At 45.3% G+C, this 17178-nt stretch overlaps 2 protein-coding genes across 2 annotated transcripts; both read right to left on the bottom strand.

Annotated features, from left to right (window-relative positions):
* Positions 1 to 245: 245 nt before the first annotated feature.
* LOC120042358 (zinc finger protein 120-like) lies at positions 246 to 2548 on the bottom strand. Its single transcript, XM_038987177.1, has 2 exons — positions 2477 to 2548; positions 246 to 1381 (listed from the first exon to the last, which is right to left on the bottom strand). Exons 1-2 carry the CDS (start codon positions 2481 to 2483, stop codon positions 474 to 476), a joined length of 915 nt encoding a protein of 304 aa, XP_038843105.1. The 5' UTR covers positions 2484 to 2548; the 3' UTR covers positions 246 to 473.
* A 1665-nt stretch (positions 2549 to 4213) lies between these two features.
* LOC120042350 (solute carrier family 43 member 3-like) lies at positions 4214 to 14014 on the bottom strand. The gene is made up of 11 exons (XM_038987162.1): positions 13843 to 14014; positions 13387 to 13525; positions 10066 to 10112; positions 9838 to 9914; positions 9641 to 9733; positions 8924 to 9063; positions 8160 to 8296; positions 7845 to 7952; positions 5135 to 5321; positions 4723 to 4846; positions 4214 to 4375 (listed from the first exon to the last, which is right to left on the bottom strand). The coding sequence occupies exons 1-11, from the start codon at positions 14012 to 14014 to the stop codon at positions 4214 to 4216; spliced, it is 1386 nt and encodes a 461-aa protein (XP_038843090.1).
* Positions 14015 to 17178: the final 3164 nt, after the last annotated feature.

Here is a 17178-nt window from a genome sequence, read left to right as displayed (position 1 = left end):
CCACCTGTGTCCAGACACTCCGTGTTGTGCATAAGAACAGCCCTTAGCCTTGGCCATATACCACACCCCCCCAGGCCTTAAATATACACTCTAAAAGTAGCCCTAGCTACTCACAGCTGTGTGGGATTTCTGATGATAATGTCATTCATTGTAAAATGGAAATACAAACTTGGAATATGATTTGACAGCAATAATAAAATACATCTTCTGGAATTAAAAAGTAACTTGACCAATGAAAGCAGCCATCTCAACCATCAGCATTTTACTCAGAAACTGCCTAGCAACACAGCAGGCTACAATAAAGGCCAATTCACAGAACAGATGTCTACTGTATGTATTGAACTCTTGATTCTACGTGGAATCCCCCTTTGTAAAACTGGTCAAGTCTTTCCACATAAAACTTTAGATCATAAGTAAAACAAGAAGTCAATTACGTCTCACACATCAATTACATCACACACAGGGCACTTCCATCACGTGTGTGTCTTCATGTGAGCTTGGAGGTGTGCACCATGCGAGAAGTGGCGTCCACATAGTGCGCAGGCGAAGGGTCGGACACCCGTGTGCAGCAGTTCATGCCTCCTCAGGTGACTGGGTCTGATGAAGCTCCGCCCACACACGGAGCAGTGATGCATCCTCTCTCTCGTGTGGTTGAGGGCGTGCCGCTTAAGGCAGCTGATGTAGGGGAAACCCTTCCCACAATGTTTGCATACGAACCTCCCCTCCTTCTCTTTACTGAGGGGAGCTCGAGTTCTGACAGTCCCACCATTTCCTCTTTGGTCTCCATGGTGACCAGGCATGACGGTGACGGAGTGTTTCCCCGGGAACGATGGGTAATCGTCTGTGGTCGTTGTCGAGGAGGAAGTGTGTTGTTGGTTTTCTGACGAATAAGTGAAAAATAGACCAGAGGTGTCTGTGAAGCCACCGTACCCCAGGTTCAGTGCTGCATACTCGGGGTACGTTTGGCCCAGATCCCCCTGGTCGACCTCCAGGCCTGGTTCTCCTCCCAGTAGTGGGTTGAGGTCTGGACATGGGCTCTCTGGCTCCCTCTTGAGGCGGATCTCCTCAACTACTACAGGCTGGTCCTGGTCCAGGCAGCGTGAGCTGCTACCGAGGTCATGTTCCAGAGTTCTATGTTCCAGTTCTAGGTGTTCCATAGTTCTATGTTCCTGTTCTATGTGGTGTCCCATAGTTCTATGTTCTACTTCTATGTGGTGTCCCATAGTTCTATGTTCCACTTCTATGTTGTGTTCCATAGAGTCAGTGAGCTCATCTCTACCCCCTGGTGGTGTACTCTGGAACCCCCAGTCCTCCTCAAAACTGCTCTGATCAGTGGGATGCGGTTGCCGGGCGACCAGTGGAGTGGTGGAATGCTCAGGAGCTTACATGCAGGAGAGGGGGCAACACGGGATAGAGAACAGAAGGCAATGTCATCATCATCATCCTCACCACCACCATCATCGGCATCATCATCATCACCACCACCACCATCATCATCACCACCACCACCATCATCATCACCACCACCATGTAATATTGCATTTTGCTGGCTGGATGTTTGAACTTGGCCTCCCTTCCTCCCTCATTTCATGTAAGCTCTTTCCTTCTCTCTCAGTAGCTAGGTTTACATCCAATTTAATGTGAATATTCTAAAATCTGCATAAGAAAATATGTACATTTTCCCACCAGTGGTGTGTTTCCACCAAACGGACTTGTTGCGGATTTAAAAAAAGGAACTCAGTCCGGCTTTCAACTTGAAACAGCAGAATGCACAAGGTGCAGTTTGGAAGTTGGGTAGTACATGATCAGCTTTCCTCTTGTCATGTCAGCCATTACATACCTTAGAGAGCTCTAAATAACTTGTCAGAAATGCCCAGATCAACTAATCATGTTTTTGCTAGGTTTATTTTGTTGAGTCACTCAAATATCACATGAATACACATTAGACATTGCAAAATGTATAGAATTGCAAGAAAATTACCTTTAAAATGGCAAAATATTCTTTGCACCCCATTACAAAATGTGTAGAATTGCAGGAAATAAGCTTTAAACCTAAATTATTATGGAGCGAGAATATTTGTCAAACGGCAGTCAAGCATCCCCAGAATCAGACCAATGATATTTATGGGAAAGGAGCAGCACCACCCTGAAGTTCATCATGTTATTTCATCTGTAGCCTAATCAACTGCATGGTTTCCCGAGTCGTAGTGGGACTAACACACATACCATATCATCACGTGACTCCAAGTTTACTTCGATATGATGGTTATAATATCAATATTTGCGCATAGAGGCGTTTCAATCGCCAATTCTCGCATAATTCCTTTTACAGACAAAAAGGTTGCAACATGTCGAATGGCATTTATAAAATTGTTCCGAAACTTTGTTTCCATCACAGCTGTCGTGATAAAAAAAAATTCGGCATGACTTTCCTTGTATAAAAACGCTGGATGGAAACGTGGTTTGTCTCTCTCACCATTCATCCTCAGTTCATTTGGGGCACCACATTCCCCTGGGCCGTCCTCCTCCAGTCTCTCTTGTTTGATGGTAACTGTTACAGTGGTCTGTCAACGGACAGACGGGACACACGGTGATAGTGTGATCAATGCATTGTTAATTGGAGGCGAATTACATAAACACTTACTTGCATGTATGCCTGTGTAATGCATTAATATTTTTATCCTATACTAGCCTATTTAAAAAAATGTTTTATTAATCCTTATGTAAATTATTATACCTTATAATTCAGCTGAAAATAATATCAATACCATGCCCACGATTAACTATTTTACTGCTGATAAAACAAAAAAGTGTAATGTGTAGCGGCTACACTACCTCGTCCGTCCATTGTCCCGCCCGCGCCGCGGGTCCATTACTCCACTCGCTGCTGCAACCCTGCTGCGTAAAGACTTGGTCGGGCTTTTGTTCTCTGTTGGTTTCTGCATGGAAAGAGAAGAGGCCACATTACTTCATTTTCGACTGTCGATTTAAAAGCACCAAGCATTTAAAATGAAATCCATAAACACGTACGGGGCGTGTGGTGCGGTAGGGAACCCCCGTTCCAAAGTCTCTCGCGCAGCACAGTGCCAACTCCGTCCCCGCCGTGTTCAATCGTAGATGTCCTTTTCCGGTGCCGGTTTTCAACTACGTTCAGCTTTTTCATCAGGATTTCGTTATCGTGTTTTTTCCGTGACAGTTCCCCACGTAAAAACGCGGAGTACTCGTCCACCAGTTTGGTTATCTCCGCCATGGCGGCGGTGGATAGAGCTTCCATGATGGACGACAACTGCGTCTGAAACATTACGGTCCCCGACATTCTAGCTAGAATAGCCTAGCTAGCTAGATATTGATAATGGCAATTTTTTTAAAGGGAAAAATAACGATATTGATTTTTAATATGTTTAAACACTGTGGCCTGTAAGTGGACACTTGGTTGGGTAGTTTAAACCCCAGATTATAGCGGTTCCAAATCCCTGTTCCTGTGTCTACAATAATAACAATGCAACATGACGTGATGACGTCTCATTCAATTTACCGTAAGTACATGAGAGAGTTGAATAAACATTTGCGGGCGCATGCTGAGTCCAATTGTGCATCGCCCTATGATACGGGATCGAACCAGAGTCTGTAGTGACGCACTGAGGTGCAGTGCTGTAGACCGCTGCGCCACTTGGGAGCCACATAAATAACCCATTGTGATTGATATTTTGACCATTCAAACTTATCAATTAAACTATACTTTGGACTTTGTTGTTTCACAGTTGAGTTGTATTCTTTATTACAATCAGACAGGTTAACACACACATTACAGTAGGTCTTCACTTTGGCACTGTCCTCCTTTGCCCTGCCTTGAACAGTCAGTGGCATTGTCCATGATGTAGTGTCAATTGTCCTGGATGCATCCTAACAGTCTAAAGACGCTTTCTCTCCTCGTCTCCTCTCCTTCACCTACATCGGACAAGTGAAAGCAAGATGGCGAAGGGAAGGCGTCCTACAGAGGCACCTGTCTGTGTCTCAATGCACCCTTTGGCACTACTATAGTGCACTACTTTTAACCAGGGTCCATCAAAAGGGGATAGGGCACCATTTGGGACATAGACCCTGTTTTCCACCTGTCCAATTTAATCAGATCAATGTTGTCAAAGGAAAGGAGACAAGGAGAGGAAGCGACTTTAGACTATTGAGACGCACCACTGTTGTTGTTGGTTTATCGTCACATCCCCACCAGCCTGTTGCACGTGACCTTTGACCCCGAGTTTGTCACTTCCTGTTTAGCCCTAGCCCACCTCTGATTGGCTAGAGAGCGGCAGTGGAGGTGGACGTGGAGGGGGTGGATGAAGGTGAGGAGGGTGAGGAGGGTCAGACCCACGTTCACCTGGAGGAGAGGAGAGGTGGGAAGAAGAACACAAAGATTGAGCCCCCCTTGTGCAGAGCCTGTGGTCTATCTGTTTCCCAAAACATCCTCTCCAGTACTCCAGCCATTCTACTTACTTAATGTATTACAGTTCTAGCACATCTGATTCCATCAATCTAGTCATCACCAAGCCCCTCACTTGTTGAAACAGTTGTGCTAGTTCTGGAATACACCAAATACGTAGAACAACAGCGGGTACCCGATGAGAGGCTTGGTAAACACTCAAAGGTATATAACCCTAGTTCATTACACATGTATGAGACCCCTACTGTTTTCTGTAGGATAAAGAAGTTGACTGACTGACTCACATAGATAGGATCTCCATGCAGGAACTCTCTGATGAGGTGTAGAACAGGGAACTGGAGCAGCAGAACCACAGCTGACAGAGATGTTATCAGACCAGACAACTTACCAAAATGGCAGCCAGGAAACCTGTTGGGGAGACGAGAGGAAAAGAAGAAGACAGACGGATTAAACAAATGGATGACTAGTGGAGTTTTCTTTTGTTGAATTGAATTTATTTTGGGTAACAGACATATACAACAAAATGTATAATGTGGACCCAGAGGATATCACTTGAAAGTATTAATTAAAATGCTAATTTCCAAAGTGGTCCTCGATGGTAAAAGCAATAGTAGTAATGGTGGTAGGGTTAAATTGCTGTGGTGGGGCTGGGGGTGCTTTAGGATAGGAGCCATAACACACACAGTGTGAACGTACACGATGGTGAGGAAGGCTTGGTGTCCACCATAAATGAAGGCACTGTTGAGGACTTGCAGGATGAAGGTGAGGTACTGGAGAGGAAGGAGAGGAGAGGAGAAGCAGACGTAGAAGAGGAGGCACTGGAGGGAGGTGAGGAAGAGGGAGAGAGAAGAGGAGCGCAGATCGGCTTCTTGCTTCGTCTCTCCTTTCGGGAGAGAAAGAGGGGGAGAGAGAAGGGAGAGTGTGTCAGAGAGAATGAGAGAGAATGAGGGAGGTGAGAGGTAGGGAGGGAGGTGAGAGGGAGAGAGAGGAGGAGCGCAGGTCGGCTTCTTGCTTCATCTCCTTTGGTGAGAGAGAAGGGAGAGTGTGTCAGAGGGAGGCGGGAGGGAGGGAGGGGAAAGACATAGAAAGAGTTAGGTGAGGATGAAAGGTTGATTGAGATACTTACGACTTTCATTTTAACTGCTTGTTGCTTGGGTCTACTGTGTTTAAATAAATAGAGTCCATCTTTAACTACAGCTGTAAGCTTTTCCAGGACTTATTCACCATCTAAATCAATAAATGTATCAACCAATCAACAGTTATCACAAAGTGCAACTGCAGATCCACAGCCAGCAGTCAGGCCAGACTACTTTACAAAATGGCCACCTAAAGACACCTAATCAAGCAATAAGGCCTGAGGGGGTTTGAGGTATATGTCCAATATACCACACGGCTAAGGGCTGTTCTTACACACGAAGCAACGCAGAGTGCCTGTATACAGTCCTTAGCTGTGGTATATTGGCCATATACCACAAACCCGAGGTGCCTTATTGCTGTTATAAACTGGTTACCAACGTAATTAGAGTAGTAAAAATACATGTTTTGTCATACCCATGGAATACGGTCTGATATACCACGGCTGTCAGCCAATCAGCATTCAGGGCTCGAACCAGCCAATTTATAATATAATGTATATAATGTATGTAAACTTTGTTTAAACTTCATTGTCTGTATTCTGTCTCTAAATGTTGTCTATCACTAGCAGCACCATATCACCAGGTAACATTGTGACTGTGTGTAAATGTTGTCTATCAATAGCAGCACCATATCACCAGGTAACATTGTGACTGTGTGTAAATGTTGTCTATCAATAGCAGCACCATATCACCAGGTAACATTGTGACTATGTGTTGTCTATCACTAGCAGCACCATATCACCAGGTAACATTGTGACTATGTGTTGTCTATCACTAGCAGCACCATATCACCAGGTAACATTGTGACTATGTGTTGTCTATCACTAGCAGCACCATATCACCAGGTAACATTGTGACTGTGTGTTGTCTATCACTAGCAGCACCATATCACCTGGTAACATTGTGACTGTGTGTAAATGTTGTCTATCACTAGCAGCACCATATCACCTGGTAACATTGTGACTATGTGTTGTCTATCACTAGCAGCACCATATCACCAGGTAACATTGTGACTATGTGTTGTCTATCACTAGCAGCACCATATCACCTGGTAACATTGTGACTGTGTGTTGTCTATCACTAGCAGCACCATATCACCAGGTAACATTGTGACTATGTGTTGTCTATCACTAGCAGCACCATATCACCTGGTAACATTGTGACTGTGTGTAAATGTTGTCTATCACTAGCAGCACCATATCACCTGGTAACATTGTGACTATGTGTTGTCTATCACTAGCAGCACCATATCACCTGGTAACATTGTGACTATGTGTTGTCTATCACTAGCAGCACCATATCACCAGGTAACATTGTGACTATGTGTTGTCTATCACTAGCAGCACCATATCACCAGGTAACATTGTGACTATGTGTTGTCTATCACTAGCAGCACCATATCACCTGGTAACATCGTGACTATGTGTTGTCTATCACTAGCAGCACCATATCACCTGGTAACATTGTGACTATGTGTTGTCTATCACTAGCAGCACCATATCACCTGGTAACATTGTGACTATGTGTTGTCTATCACTAGCAGCACCATATCACCAGGTAACATTGTGACTGTGTGTAAATGTTGTCTATCACTAGCAGCACCATATCACCTGGTAACATTGTGACTATGTGTTGTCTATCACTAGCAGCACCATATCACCTGGTAACATTGTGACTATGTGTTGTCTATCACTAGCAGCACCATATCACCAGGTAACATTGTGACTATGTGTTGTCTATCACTAGCAGCACCATATCACCAGGTAACATTGTGACTATGTGTTGTCTATCACTAGCAGCACCATATCACCTGGTAACATTGTGACTATGTGTTGTCTATCACTAGCAGCACCATATCACCTGGTAACATTGTGACTATGTGTTGTCTATCACTAGCAGCACCATATCACCTGGTAACATTGTGACTATGTGTTGTCTATCACTAGCAGCACCATATCACCAGGTAACATTGTGACTATGTGTTGTCTATCACTAGCAGCACCATATCACCAGGTAACATTGTGACTATGTGTTGTCTATCACTAGCAGCACCATATCACCAGGTAACATTGTGACTGTGTGTAAATGTTGTCTATCACTAGCAGCACCATATCACCAGGTAACATTGTGACTGTGTGTTGTCTATCACTAGCAGCACCATATCACCAGGTAACATTGTGACTGTGTGTAAATGTACTTGGTTAATAAAGGTGATTCTTATTCTAATGCCCACACCGTCACCTGCCCTTAACGTCGATGATGTCACCCACCTGGAGCCAGTGGCTTCCCCTTGTGTCTGTCCATGATGAGGCCGTTCCAGGGACCACAGAGGACCCCACAGAGCTGGGTGAAGGCAAAGGCATTGGTGTACTGACTCACTGAAAGAAAGAAAGAAAGAAAGAGAGAGGGGGGGGGGGAAGAGAGAGAGAAGGTGGGGGTAGAGATAGAGAACAAGAGACAGACGGAGGAAGAGAGAGAGGGAGAGAGAGAGAGAAAATAACAGCATTGATAACCACTAAATTAGAGAAGTAGTCTACACAGAGGCAGAAAAATAGTTGTATTTGTGTTTTTCTGGTAGTTTTTACCCAGGGTCTGGTCTCTGTTGGCCAGCCGGTTGAGCATGGGGTTCACCGTGGCGATGAACAGGAAGTGACAGAACTGCATGACAGCCACCCAGACCAGGTGCCATAGGAAGAACCAGGACAGGACACAACTCCTAAAACTGGTAACTGAGAGAGAGAGAGAGAGAAGGAGAGGGGGGAAGGACAGAGAGAGAGAGAAGGAAGGGGGTTGAAGGACAGAGAGAGAGGGAGAGACGGAGGAAGGGAGGAGGACAGAGACTGGGTGTTGGTTGGGGCAATATTCTATGATGCTTGTGTGGCTGTATGAGGTGTCTGAGTGAATGACGTTGCTCACTTTCTCAGTGCTTTTTAACTTTTACAATATGTAGGACTATTTCATGCCAATAAAGCCCTTTATATTTAATTGAATTGACTGGGATGACCAGGTTTCTTACCTCTCTCAGGCTGATCGGGTCTGGAAGGTCCTGCTTTGTCCTGCAACTGCACCGGGGCACTCTCTGCCTTCTGTAACACAGCATTCCTCTGATATTTGGCATTCACATCTCCTTTTCTCTCTCCTCCTCCCTCCTTATCTCCTCTCTCTCCACCTCTCTTCCAATGCCGGCCACCGCAGCTCACCCTGTCACAAAGAGCTGAGTCAGAGTCACCGCTTTAAAATCACGGCGACGACAGTCCTGTTTGGCTTCCATAGTGGTCGGTCACCATGGTGACTGTTAGTCTGGTTGTGTGGTGTGGTGGTACATCGTGGGAGTCACAGTTCTTCTGACCCGTAAGAGTATCTGTCGGGGAGTGGGTAGGGGATGTGGGTCTTGGGCATGAGGAAGAATGTCCGGAAGACGTGGATGACGCTGCAGACGGAGAGAACGAGGAAGGAGGAGTGGAAAGAGACCCCTCTTTCATACAAAAACTTCAGAGAGAGAGAGAGAGAGAGGAAGAGGGAGCGAGAAAGCGGGAGAGAGAGAAAGAGGGAGAGGTTATATACAGCATGTATGAATCCTTACTTCACCGCTTTTGATTATCAGTGATTCCTTAAATCATTATTGTTTTTGCCTGAGCTAAGTTTGCATCTGTCACAGTGGAGTAAAGCAGTCAGTCAAAGGTCAGATTGAGGAGAAGCAAATCATTAATGACCGTTTGGATTCATGGTTCATCTAGAGATGCTACATTTGAGTTGTTGTAGTCCCTTCTGAAAACAGCATGTGCTGACTGTGCAACAGTTCAAACACAGGAAATCTGTCCCACATCAAGGAATATTCAGGAAGTCAGGAGGTTTTCAACAGTATAAACCCTCATTAAACATGTCCCACATTGAGGAATATTCAGGAAGTCAGAAGGTTTTCAACAGTATAAACCCTCATTAAACATGTCCCACATTGAGAAATATTCAGGAAGTCAGAAGGTTTTAAACAGTATAAACCCTCATTAAACCTGTCCCACATTGAGGAATAGTCATAAGGATAGTCATAAGGAAGATGCTGTGTTACCTTGATGATGAGGAAGACAGCGGCGGAGGAGTCGAAGGCCCCGGCGTAGACCGATATGACCGTGGAACGGTGGCTGTCGAACAGGTTCCCCACCTGAATGAGACAGAGGTACAGAGATGACCACTAGTTTACCATTTGTTGACCAAATGCATGTCATGACATAGAAATTACAGACTGTAGCTTTGAAAGAGACCAACCTGTGCATTGGTGGTGTAGAACAACATTCCAGATGTGATCAGGCACGAGATGGCAGGAAACAGCAACGCTGACTGCTCTGTGTGTGTGAGAGAGAAGCGGGGGGTGGGGGGGGGGGGGGGGGGGGGGGTGAGGACAAAGCAATAATTCCTCAATGAAAAAATTAAACGTCAATTAAAGACCAAAGGTCTAGACACGCTAACCGACATTTCAATATGTTTTAAAAATACCTGGACTGGAGCCAGTGATCAACAAGGTCCCCGTGGTGTATAGACATCTGGAAAAGAAGACGCAGGTAGGGGCGAGGGAGGGTATGAGCATGGGTCGTTTTGTGATGGTTTGGTGTCATGATAACATTGATTTAGAGACACAGTGCTTTCGGATAGTATTCAGACCCCTTGACTTTATCCACACAGCCTTATTCTAAAAATATATATTTTTAAAAATCCTCAGCAATCTACACACAATACCCCATAATGATGAAGTGAAAACAGGTTTATGAAATAAAATAAATACCTTATTTCCATAAGTATTCAGACCCTTTGCCTCGAGACTCGAAATTGAGTCCAGGTGCATCCTGTTTCCATTGATCATCCTTGAAATGTTTCTACAACTTGATTGGAGTCCACCTGTGGTAAATTCAATTGACTGGACATGATTTGGAAAGGCGCACACCTGTCTATAAGGTCCCACAGTTGACAGTGCATGTCAGAGCAAAAACCAAGCCATGACGTCGAAGGAATTGTCTGTAGAGCTCCGAGACAGGATTATGTCAAGACACAGATCTGTGGAAGGGTACAAAAAAATTCTGCAGCATTAAAGTCCCCAAGAACACATTGGCTATCATTCTTAAATGGAAGAAGTTTGGAACCATCAAGACTCTTCCTAGAGTTGGCCACCCAGCCAAAATGAGCAATCGGGGGAGAAGGGCCTTGGTCATCAGGCCTTCATGGTAGAGTGGCCAGACGGAAACTACTCCTCAGTAAAAGGCACATGACAGCCCACTTGGAGTTTTCCAAAAGGCACCTAAAGACTCTCAGACCAAGAGAAACAAAATGTTGGCCTGAATGCCAAGCGTCACGTCTGTACGAAACCTGGCACCATCCCTACAGTGAAGCATGGTGGTGGCAGCATCATGCTGTGGGGATATTTTTCAGCGGCAGGGACTGCGAGACTAGTCAGGATTGAGGGAAACCTGAACGGAGAAAAGTACAGAGAGATCCTTGATGAAAACCTGCTCCAGAGTGCTCATGACCTCAAACTGGGGCGAAGGTTCACCTTGCAACAGGACAATGCCCCTAAACACACAGTCAAGACAACACAGGAGTGGCTTCGGGACAATTCTCAATGTCGTGAAGTGGCCCATACATGAATCTGATCGAAAATGTCTGAAGAGACCTGAAAAAAGCTGTGCAGCAACGCTCCCCATCCAACCTGACAGAGCTTGAGAGGATCTGCAGAGAAGAATGGGAGAAACTCCCCAAATACAGGTGTGGCAAGCTTGTAGTGTCATACCCAAGAAAACTCAATGCTGTATTCGCTGCCAAAGGTGCTTCAACAAAGTACTGAGTAAAAGGTCTGAATACCTATGTAAATGTGATATCAGTTTTTTATTTTGAATAAATTAGCAAACATTTCCCAAAACCTGTTTTTGCTTTGTCATTATGGGGTATTGTGTGCAGAGTGATGAGGGGGAAACAATGTAATACATTTTGAGTAAGGCTGTAACGTAACAAAATGTGGAAAATACCATCACCATTGTCATCATGTAAACAGCCCATCTATCTACCTCATCCCCATACTGTATTTATTTATTTATCTTGCTCCTTTGCACCCCAGTATCTCTACATGAACATTCATCTTCTGCACATCTACCATTCCAGTGTTTAATTGCTATATTGTAATTACTTCGCCACCATGGCCAATTTATTGCCTTAACTCTTATCTTACCTCATTTGCACTCACTGTATATAGACTTCTTGTTATCTTTTTTCTACTGTACTTTTGACTGTATGTTTTGTTTATTCCATGTGTAACTCTGTGTTGTTGTATGTGTCAAATTGCTATGCTTTATCTCGGCCAGGTCGCAGTTGCAAATGAGAACTTGTTCTCAACTTGCCTACCTGGTTGAATAAAGGTGAAATAAAAAAATTAAAAATAAAATAAAATCATTGTGTCACGATCGTCATCTGGAGAAGGAGAGGAGGACCAAGGTGCAGCGTGGTAAGTGTTCATTATTTTAATTAAAACATGAAACACTTGAAGATAAACGAACAGTCCTGTAATGTGAACACACAAAACAGAAAACAACCACCCACAAACACAGGTGGGAACAGGCTACCTAAGTATGATTCTCAATCAGAGACAACGACAGACAGCTGCCTCTGATTGAGAACCACACCAGGCCAAACACATAGAAATACAAAACAAGGACAACATAGAACACCAGACATAGAATGCCCACCCAAACTCACGCCCTGACCAACCAAAATAGAGACATAAAAAGGATCTCTACGGTCAGGGCGTGACACATTGTCAGAGGAAAAATCTATAAACACACTGTCTGTATCTGAAATGACAATGAAATTATTGGAGAAATTATTTTCTTGTATGTAATTTTCTGTTGATATGGATTGATATGTAATAAACATGATGCCATGTGCGGCAAGACGCAGACAGATGCATTCCATTGGGGAAGGGAAACAGGAGTTAACCATGTTTAATTAACCCTGTTAGTCTATAATTATCGGTTGGAACTAAGTACTGACCCACTGGACAAAAACTGTCTGAATCAATGTTGTTTCCACATAATTTCAAGCCAAAACATCCACGTAATTGACGTTGAATCAACGTGGAAAACGAATTGGATTTGCAAAGTCATCAACGTAAGAGTATTTCATATATTGTTACCCCAAACGTTTTACTTAAATCCAATGACATGGTGATTTTTTGGTTTGTTATTGATTTAGCGTTGAATTCACGTCAGTTGACAACTCAACCAAATGTAAATCAAAACTAGACGTTGAACTGACGTCTGTGCCCAGTGGGGACGTTCCAACCTTTGACCCGTTTAACTGCCAGTATAAATGTCTGCTGGTGTTGAATGTGGTTCAGGTTTGACGCCAAACACACTGTGTCTCTGTGACACTCTGATTCTATAGCAGCTGATGATGAGAATTCCTACAAGTCTCTCAGGCTGGTGTTTCCAGAATCTTCTGTGATAATGTGATTAACATTAGAAATGTTCTCTGCTTCTGTTCTGGAGGTTCTCCCTGAACTCTTGTAATAAACCGGATAGATTTTTGATAGATTTTTATCAATGACTGCTCTCCTTTAGGTTCACCTGGAAATTCCTTTCCCCCCCGTCCCAGTGCACTACTTTAGACCGGGGCTCATACCGTAGGGCTCTGGTCAACAGTAGTACACTATAGGGAATAGGGTGCTATTTCAGACAAAGACATTGTTGCAAAAACGACACTCACCAGTTAGTTGACCCAAAAATAAATGATGGGTATCAATAAAAAATGTTAACAATAATAAAACATTCTCACGTGGCCAGGAGCCTGGTCGCCATTGTGCCGAAGCGGTCGAACAGGAAGCCCAGAGGGAAACGCAGGAAGTTCATGGAGAAGGAGGCGACGGTGAAGACCAGAGAGAACTGTTCATCCTGGCCACTACAGTCTGAGAGAGATAGAGATGGAGGGATGGGGGAGAGAGAGAACTGTTCATCCTGTCTCCTGTATGCTACATTTTGGGATGGGAGAGAGGGCGAGAAGGAAAGATGGATGGAGACCAGAGAGAACTGTTCATCCTGTCTACTGGTGTCTCAGAGAGAGAGGAGGGATGGGGGAGAGAGCTTTTGTGAACTTCAGTCGCTTTTGTGTGTGTGAGAAAGAGGTTGTGTGTGTGTGAGAGAGAAATAGTGTGTGTGCGAGCTCATGACTCACCTGACTGTATGATGTTAGCACCGGGCCGCTCCCCTGACAAAGTGATAATGTCACCGGGGTCAGTGGCGTTGGCAGTGATGTCACAGAGGTCACTGAAGTAGCCGTCGTTTTTAAGGATGAACACCAGCGACGCCCAGCCGTACGCTATCCCCGAGAAACACAGGTTTTCAACGAATCCCGAGGCCACCGTCAAACTGTGGCGCAGCTTGGCCCCGCCCCCACACCCCAGCATGCTCTCTGCTGCCACTACCGCTTACTTCCTGCTTCACTTTCGGGTTCCTCCTATGGGACTTTGTGTTGCTGGTCAGAGGGGTGGTGGTGAAGCTCGGTAGTAGTGGTGGTGGGTCCCTCAATTTCTGACCACACCATCGGTGCACCTGTTCAGTCACAGGGGTATTTTTGGAAAGTAAGAGGAGATGAGGCGGGACTAGCGCCAAAATATGAAGTACAAAAATAAATGAGGGCAGTGAACCCCCCTGCAGCTAGTTACCTCACACTTCACTGTGTTGATCTGCATTGACTAGAATTAGTAGAACATGAACACAAACTAGTAGAACTTCAATAGAACTACTGACAGCCTGACTGCCTGCTAGAGAACACAGGTGAGTCCGTCATGTTTACTACAACTGTGTCCCAAACGGCACACTATTCCCTATATAGTGCACTATCTTTGACCAGCCCTGGCCCTGGTAGTGCACTACAGTAAATAGTGAATAGGGTTCCATTAGGAACTCAGCAGGATTAAAAAGCCAGTATTAACCTTAACCTTTCTTTCACTACATCTGGCACTATAGCACTAGGTTCTCACACACAGTACACACAGTACACACAGTACACACAGTACAGACAGTACACACAGTACAGACAGTACACACAGTACACACAGTACACACAGTACAGACAGTACACACAGTACACACAGTACAGACAGTACACACAGTACAGACAGTACACACAGTACACACAGTACACACAGTACAGACAGTACACACAGTACACACACACACAGAGGGCACTGCTCCTGAAACTTTATTGCTATGTAACAGCAAATACACTGTTAACCCAGATACACTGGGCACAAAAGCGAACATACTCACAAGATGCATACTATGCACACACACACACTCTACCTGTAGAAGGGCCAACAGTGAAAGCCTCTGTCGTCTTCTCTCTCAGAAAACATTTACATTACATTTACATTTAAGTCATTTAGCAGACACTCTTATCCAGAGCGACTTACATTTACGTCATTTAGCAGACACTCTTATCCAGAGCGACTTACAAGTACATACATTCATACTTTTTTTTGTACTGGTCCCCCGTGGGAATCGAACCCACAACCCTGGCGTTGCAAGCGCCATGCTCTACCAACTGAGCCACACGGGACATATGAGCCACGGGACCGGGACCTCTGAGCCACACGATGAACACAGTGTTCATCGTAGTTCTCTGGTCTCTATAGTACCATATAGTTATCTCTGTCTGCTCACTGGTTCAACTCATCTGACTCTTCTGACTTATCAAACTGTCTCACTGGTTCAAACTGGTTCAAACTGGCTCACTGGTTCTAACTGGCTCACTGGTTCTAACTGGCTCACTGGTTCAAACTGGCTCACTGGTTCTAACTGGCTCACTGGTTCAAACTGGCTCACTGGTTCAAACTGGCTCACTGGTTCTAACTGGCTCACTGGTTCTAACTGGCTCACTGGTTCAAACCGGCGCACTGGTTCTAACCGGCTCACTGGTTCTAACCGTCTCACTGGTTCAAACTGGCTCACTGGTTCTAACTGGGTCACTGGTTCTAACTAGCTCACTGGTTCAAACTGGCTCACTGGTTCTAACTGGCTCACCGGTTCTAATTGGCTCACTGGTTCTAATTGGCTCACTGGTTCTAACTGGCTCACTGGTTCTAATTGGCTCACTGGTTCTATTTGGCTCACTGGTTCAAACTGGCTCACTGGTTCTAACTGGCTCACTGGTTCAAACTGGCTCACTGGTTCAAACTGGCTCACTGGTTCTAACTGGCTCACTGGTTCAAACTGGCTCACTGGTTCTAACTGGCTCACTGGTTCTAACTGGCTCACTGGTTCTAACTGGCTCACTGGTTCTAACTGGCTCACTGGTTCAAACTGGCTCACTGGTTCTAACTGGCTCACTGGTTCTAACTGGCTCACTGGTTCTAACCGGCTCACTGGTTCTAACCGGCTCACTGGTTCTAACCGGCTCACTGGTTCTAACCGGCTCACTGGTTCTAACTGGCTCACTGGTTCTAACTGGCTCACTGGTTCTAACTGGCTCACTGGTTATAACTGGCTCACTGGTTATAACTGGCTCACTGGTTCTAACTGGCTCACTGGTTATAACTGGCTCACTGGTTATAACTGGCTCACTGGTTCTAACTGGCTCACTGGTTTAAATTGCTTGCCTCCCTCAAAGGCTGCCCCCCCACCGATTGAAGCCAGGTTCCCAAAGTCCATGTTGTCGGCTGGAGAGAATGCCTCAGCGTGTTCCATGTTGTCGGCTGGAGAGAATGCCTCAGCGTGTTCCATGTTGTCGGCTGGAGAGAATGCCTCAGCGTGTTCCATGTTGTCGGCTGGAGAGAATGCCTCAGCGTGTTCCATGTTGTCGGCTGGAGAGAATGCCTCAGCGTGTTCCATGTTGTCGGCTGGAGAGAATGCCTCAGCGTGTTCCAGTTGGCAGTTTTATGCAGAGTCACTGACTGAGGTTGTGTCCTGGTTGCAGCTATGTGCAGGCTGACACAGGAAAAGCCTGACGCTTTATCAGACACATTACTGGCAGTGGCTGGAGGGGGGGGGGGGGGGGGGGGGCTTCAGTGTGTCAATCATCCTCTACTTAGGCTCTCATTAGTTCTTTGGACTGCCTTGGCTCCTCCCAGTGGTGTGGCTGTCTGTGGCTGTACCTTCCTTATCCCCAAAGATCCTGCTCTCAGACACACATACAGTTCCTCTGTCTGCCTTCAACAACAGTCCAACCAGACCAGAGGAGTGCTGTGAGCTGTGACAAGGTCAGAGGTCGTCTCGTCTACTAGCTGCTATCAGAACTAACAGCTAACAGGTTACAAAGGTTTACGTTAGTTTTAGTTCTGTTTGTTTACCTCTAGGTCTGGTCCATAGCATCTGTTTGTTTACCATCTAGCTCTGGTCCATAGCATCTGTTTGTTTACCCTCTAGCTCTGGTCCATAGCATCTGTTTGTTTACCCTCTAGCTCTGGTCCATAGCATCTGTTTGTTTACTCTCTAGCTCTGGTCCATAGCATCTGTTTGTTTACCCTCTAGCTCTGGGGCCTGTTGCACAAAACTAGGATAAGGGATTAAGCCAGGATATCTTGGTGATCCTGGCTCAATTGATCCGTAATCCGGTTGCACAAGATGGATA

Source organism: Salvelinus namaycush, unplaced genomic scaffold (assembly GCF_016432855.1).
Source record: "Salvelinus namaycush isolate Seneca unplaced genomic scaffold, SaNama_1.0 Scaffold66, whole genome shotgun sequence".
NCBI classification, from domain to species: Eukaryota; Metazoa; Chordata; class Actinopteri; order Salmoniformes; family Salmonidae; genus Salvelinus; species Salvelinus namaycush.
The sequence above is the reverse complement of the archived record's forward strand: the minus strand, read 5'-3'. Positions and strand labels throughout refer to the sequence as shown.

Excerpts from the sequence above, each read along its gene's own strand:
- LOC120042350 (XM_038987162.1), bottom strand. The coding sequence starts at position 14,014 with ATGCTGGGGTGTGGGGGCGGGGCCAAGCTGCGCCACAGTTTGACGGTG. Across the intron at positions 9,915-10,065 it reads GATCACTGGCTCCAGTCCAG|AGCAGTCAGCGTTGCTGTTT; the intron begins GTATTTTTAAAA and ends TCACACACACAG. Across the intron at positions 8,297-8,923 it reads CCCGACAGATACTCTTACGG|TTTTAGGAGTTGTGTCCTGT; the intron begins GTCAGAAGAACT and ends CTCAGTTACCAG.